This window comes from Haliaeetus leucocephalus, unplaced genomic scaffold (assembly GCF_000737465.1).
Source record: "Haliaeetus leucocephalus isolate CR32 unplaced genomic scaffold, Haliaeetus_leucocephalus-4.0 Scaffold362, whole genome shotgun sequence".
NCBI classification, from domain to species: domain Eukaryota; kingdom Metazoa; phylum Chordata; class Aves; order Accipitriformes; family Accipitridae; genus Haliaeetus; species Haliaeetus leucocephalus.
This window is the reverse complement of record NW_010972798.1, coordinates 36,749-40,265: the sequence shown is the minus strand read 5'-3', so window position 1 is coordinate 40,265 and position 3,517 is coordinate 36,749. Positions and strand designations below refer to the sequence as shown.

At 51.1% G+C, this 3,517-nt stretch overlaps 1 protein-coding gene across 1 annotated transcript in view; it reads left to right on the top strand.

The window, feature by feature from the left end:
- Positions 1-411: 411 nt before the first annotated feature.
- Positions 412-3,517, top strand: part of SLITRK3 (SLIT and NTRK-like family, member 3) — a 4,175-nt gene continuing 1,069 nt past the window's right edge. The window contains 2 exon segments of the mRNA XM_010573081.1: positions 412-938; positions 1,659-3,515. Of these exon segments, the coding sequence (XP_010571383.1) occupies positions 1,680-3,515 (1,836 nt within the window). The 5' untranslated portion in view covers positions 412-938; positions 1,659-1,679.

The window sequence follows — 3,517 nt, the reverse complement described above, 5'->3', positions numbered from 1 at the left end:
TCTCCTGGAAACCGGTAAGTACAACCTTTCTGGATCCCTTTTGTTTCCGCCTAGGGTCAAAGACACCCCCTCTTCCAAAAAGAAGCTATAATAATCCTCTTTATTTATTTTTTTATTTTTTATTACAGCCCTTGCAGAAGAGAAAGAACTTAAGTGGCTAATATTTTGTAAAGGAGACAGAGAGACTGATACTGCAATATAGCTCTCATCTCTCTCCCTTCTTCCCAATTAGATGCTGGTTTTAATTGCAGAGGGTATTTCTCTTTTCATGCTTTCAACCATCTCCTCTTTCCCACAGGGGAGGGTTTCATTTGCAAGTTGATCCTCAGGATTTCTGTTCCTCTGGCATTTCTCTCCCCTAAATGCATCTTTCTGCTCTTAAGTTTGCGGATGGGGGGCAAAATTTTCTAGTTCTTACACGAGGAAGGCAAAAAGGACCTTTTCTATTGAAAGATTCAGACTAAAAGCAACGATCGCTCCGAATAATTCTAATGGGCATTTCAGTGATTCAAGGAAGGCTGCATCACCGCCGTTATTATTACCATCCTTAGCATTTCTCTGTGCCCGTACATTTAAAATCTCTGGTGAAAGGAAGGGTGAAACCATATGTTGAAGGAGCTGCATCTCATTAGTACAGTGTTATTTTCACCTGATTGGAGAAGAATGGTGTCTTCATTCGGAAACGTATATAGTAGGATAGATAATTTATCGGCTGGTAAGTGTCAAGGTATTTTTTCTTCCACTTTCAGCTTTTTAACCGGGTCTCCTGCTTGGTCCTGGGGGCGCAAAATACCCTAATCCGAGGCAGGCTGAGCGTTTCCATCCTAGGTGCCTCTTCAGCTGTCACTTCCCTTTAGATCTGCTGATCGCATGGGCATGTGCTTTAGAAAGATTAATCATCTCTAAATGCTTTAATCAGCTAAAATGACTAATATGGGGTATGTATTTATCTGATAATATACCAGTTGCATTAATTCATCGGCGCATTTGAAAGGGGAAGATTTTCTTTTACCTCAGGGTTGTTAACCATTTACCGTTTTAAAGATGCTGTGGGGATTTCTGAGGGGAACCGTTCTGCCAGGGACATCAGCAAACCTTGCACATTCCTTCGAACTTACGTATGGCATATATTGAGCCGGGAGGGAGAGAGATCCAAGGACCGAGATTCAGTAACTTTGGGAGTTTGCATGTATGAAAGATGTAGTGCGACACTGGAGAAATCTACCCACTGGTATTTCCCCCTGTAGCCAATGCGGGCTACGATGGCTACAAAGCTAAAATTGCAAGTGAGCGTGAAAGCCGTGTGGTTCTCAACACCGGTCCTACGGTGGAAAACACGCAAAGACGCAACACGTTCGGAGCTGTGTGCTCGTGTTGCTGTGTGGGGCTGCATGTGCCGTCCTCTTTATAGGTGGCATTTACCAAAGGGGGGGGGGGAGAAGGGCGGCGGATATCGCGTGATTAAACCTTCTACCATCTCTTAAGTGCAAATCAGGGCAAGGCTTGCCCACCCGACCCCCCTAGAGTCGGTTGTGGACGTCTGGCCAACAATTGCTGAACTTTCCAGGAGCCTAACCCGAGCCTAGCAGGTAGGGGTTTAGTAAAAGGAGCGGGGCGGGACAGAAAGACTGAAATCTGCATTTTTCTTCCCGTTGCAGTTTTGTAAACACCGACAAACGATGAAACCTTCCACGGCAGAGACGCTTCATAAAGGGAGGATGTTGTGGATAATTCTTCTAAGCACAATTGCTCTAGCATGGACTACACCAATTCCCTTGATAGAGGACTCGGAGGAACTCGATGAGCCCTGCTTTGATCCATGTTACTGTGAAGTGAAGGAGAGCCTTTTCCATATACATTGCGACAACAAGGGATTTATAAATATTAGCCAGATAACAGAGTCGTGGTCGAGACCTTTTAAACTTTACCTGCAGAGGAATTCCATGAGGAAATTGTACACCAACAGCTTTCTTCACTTGAACAATGCTGTGTCTATTAACCTTGGGAACAATGCCCTGCAGGACATTCAGACGGGGGCTTTTAACGGGCTCCGAGTTCTGAAGAGGTTGTATTTGCACGAAAACAAATTGGACATTTTCAGAAACGACACTTTCCTGGGTTTGGAAAGTCTGGAATATCTGCAGGCAGATTACAATGTCATTAAACGGATTGAAAGCGGGGCGTTTCGAAACCTGAGTAAATTGAGGGTCCTTATCCTAAATGACAATCTTATCCCCATGCTTCCCACCAACTTATTTAAGTCTGTGTCCTTAACCCACTTGGACTTGCGCGGGAACCGGCTCAAAGTCCTTTCGTACCGCGGGATGTTGGACCATATTGGCAGGAGCCTGATGGAGATCCAGCTGGAGGAGAACCCGTGGAACTGCACGTGTGAGATCGTGCAGCTGAAGAGCTGGCTGGAGCGCATCCCCTACACCGCCCTGGTGGGGGACATCACCTGCGAGACCCCCTTCCACTTCCACGGGAAGGACCTGCGGGAGATCAAAAGAAGCAAGCTCTGCCCCATGCTGTCCGACTCGGAGGTGGAAGCCAGCCTGGGCATCCCGCAGCTGTCGTCCAGCAAGGAGAACGCGTGGCCTACGAAGCCTTCCTCCATGCTGTCCTCCTTCCATTTCACCGCTTCCTCTGTTGAGTACAAAACGTCCAACAAGCAGCCCAAGCCCACCAAGCAGCCCAGGGCGCCCCGGCCTCCCCCGACGTCCCGCGGCCTGTACCCCGGGCCCAACCAGCCGCCCGTGGCTGCCTACCAGACCCGGCCCCCCATCCCCATCATCTGCCCCACCGGCTGCTCTTGCAGTTTGCACATCAACGACCTGGGCCTGACGGTCAACTGCAAGGAGCGAGGGTTTCACAACATCTCCGAGCTCCTGCCCCGGCCCTTGAACGCCAAGAAGCTGTACCTGAGCGGGAATTTGATCCAGAAAATCTACCGCTCCGATTTCTGGAATTTTTCCTCCTTGGATCTCTTACACCTGGGCAACAACCGGATCTCCTACGTGCAGGACGGGGCTTTCATCAACCTGCCCAATCTCAAGAGCCTCTACCTGAACGGCAACGACATCGAGCGGCTCACCCCGGGCATGTTCCGGGGCCTGCAGAGTCTGCACTACCTGTACTTCGAGTACAACCTGATCAGGGAAATCCAGCCGGCGGCCTTCAGCCTCATGCCCAACCTGAAGCTCCTCTTCCTCAACGACAACCTGCTCCGCACCCTGCCCACCGACGCCTTCGCCGGCACCTCCCTGGCCCGCCTCAACCTCCGCAACAACCACTTCTTGGCCCTGCCGGTGGCCGGGGTGCTGGAGCACCTCCACGCCATCGTCCAGATCGACCTGAAGCTCAACCCCTGGGACTGCACCTGCGACCTGGTGCCTCTGAAGCAGTGGCTGGAGGCCCTCAGCTCCGTCAGCGTGGTGGGCGAGGTGCTCTGCGCCAGCCCCGACCGCTTGGCCCGCCGCGACCTCCGCTCCCTGGAGCTGGCCGCCCTCTGCCCCGC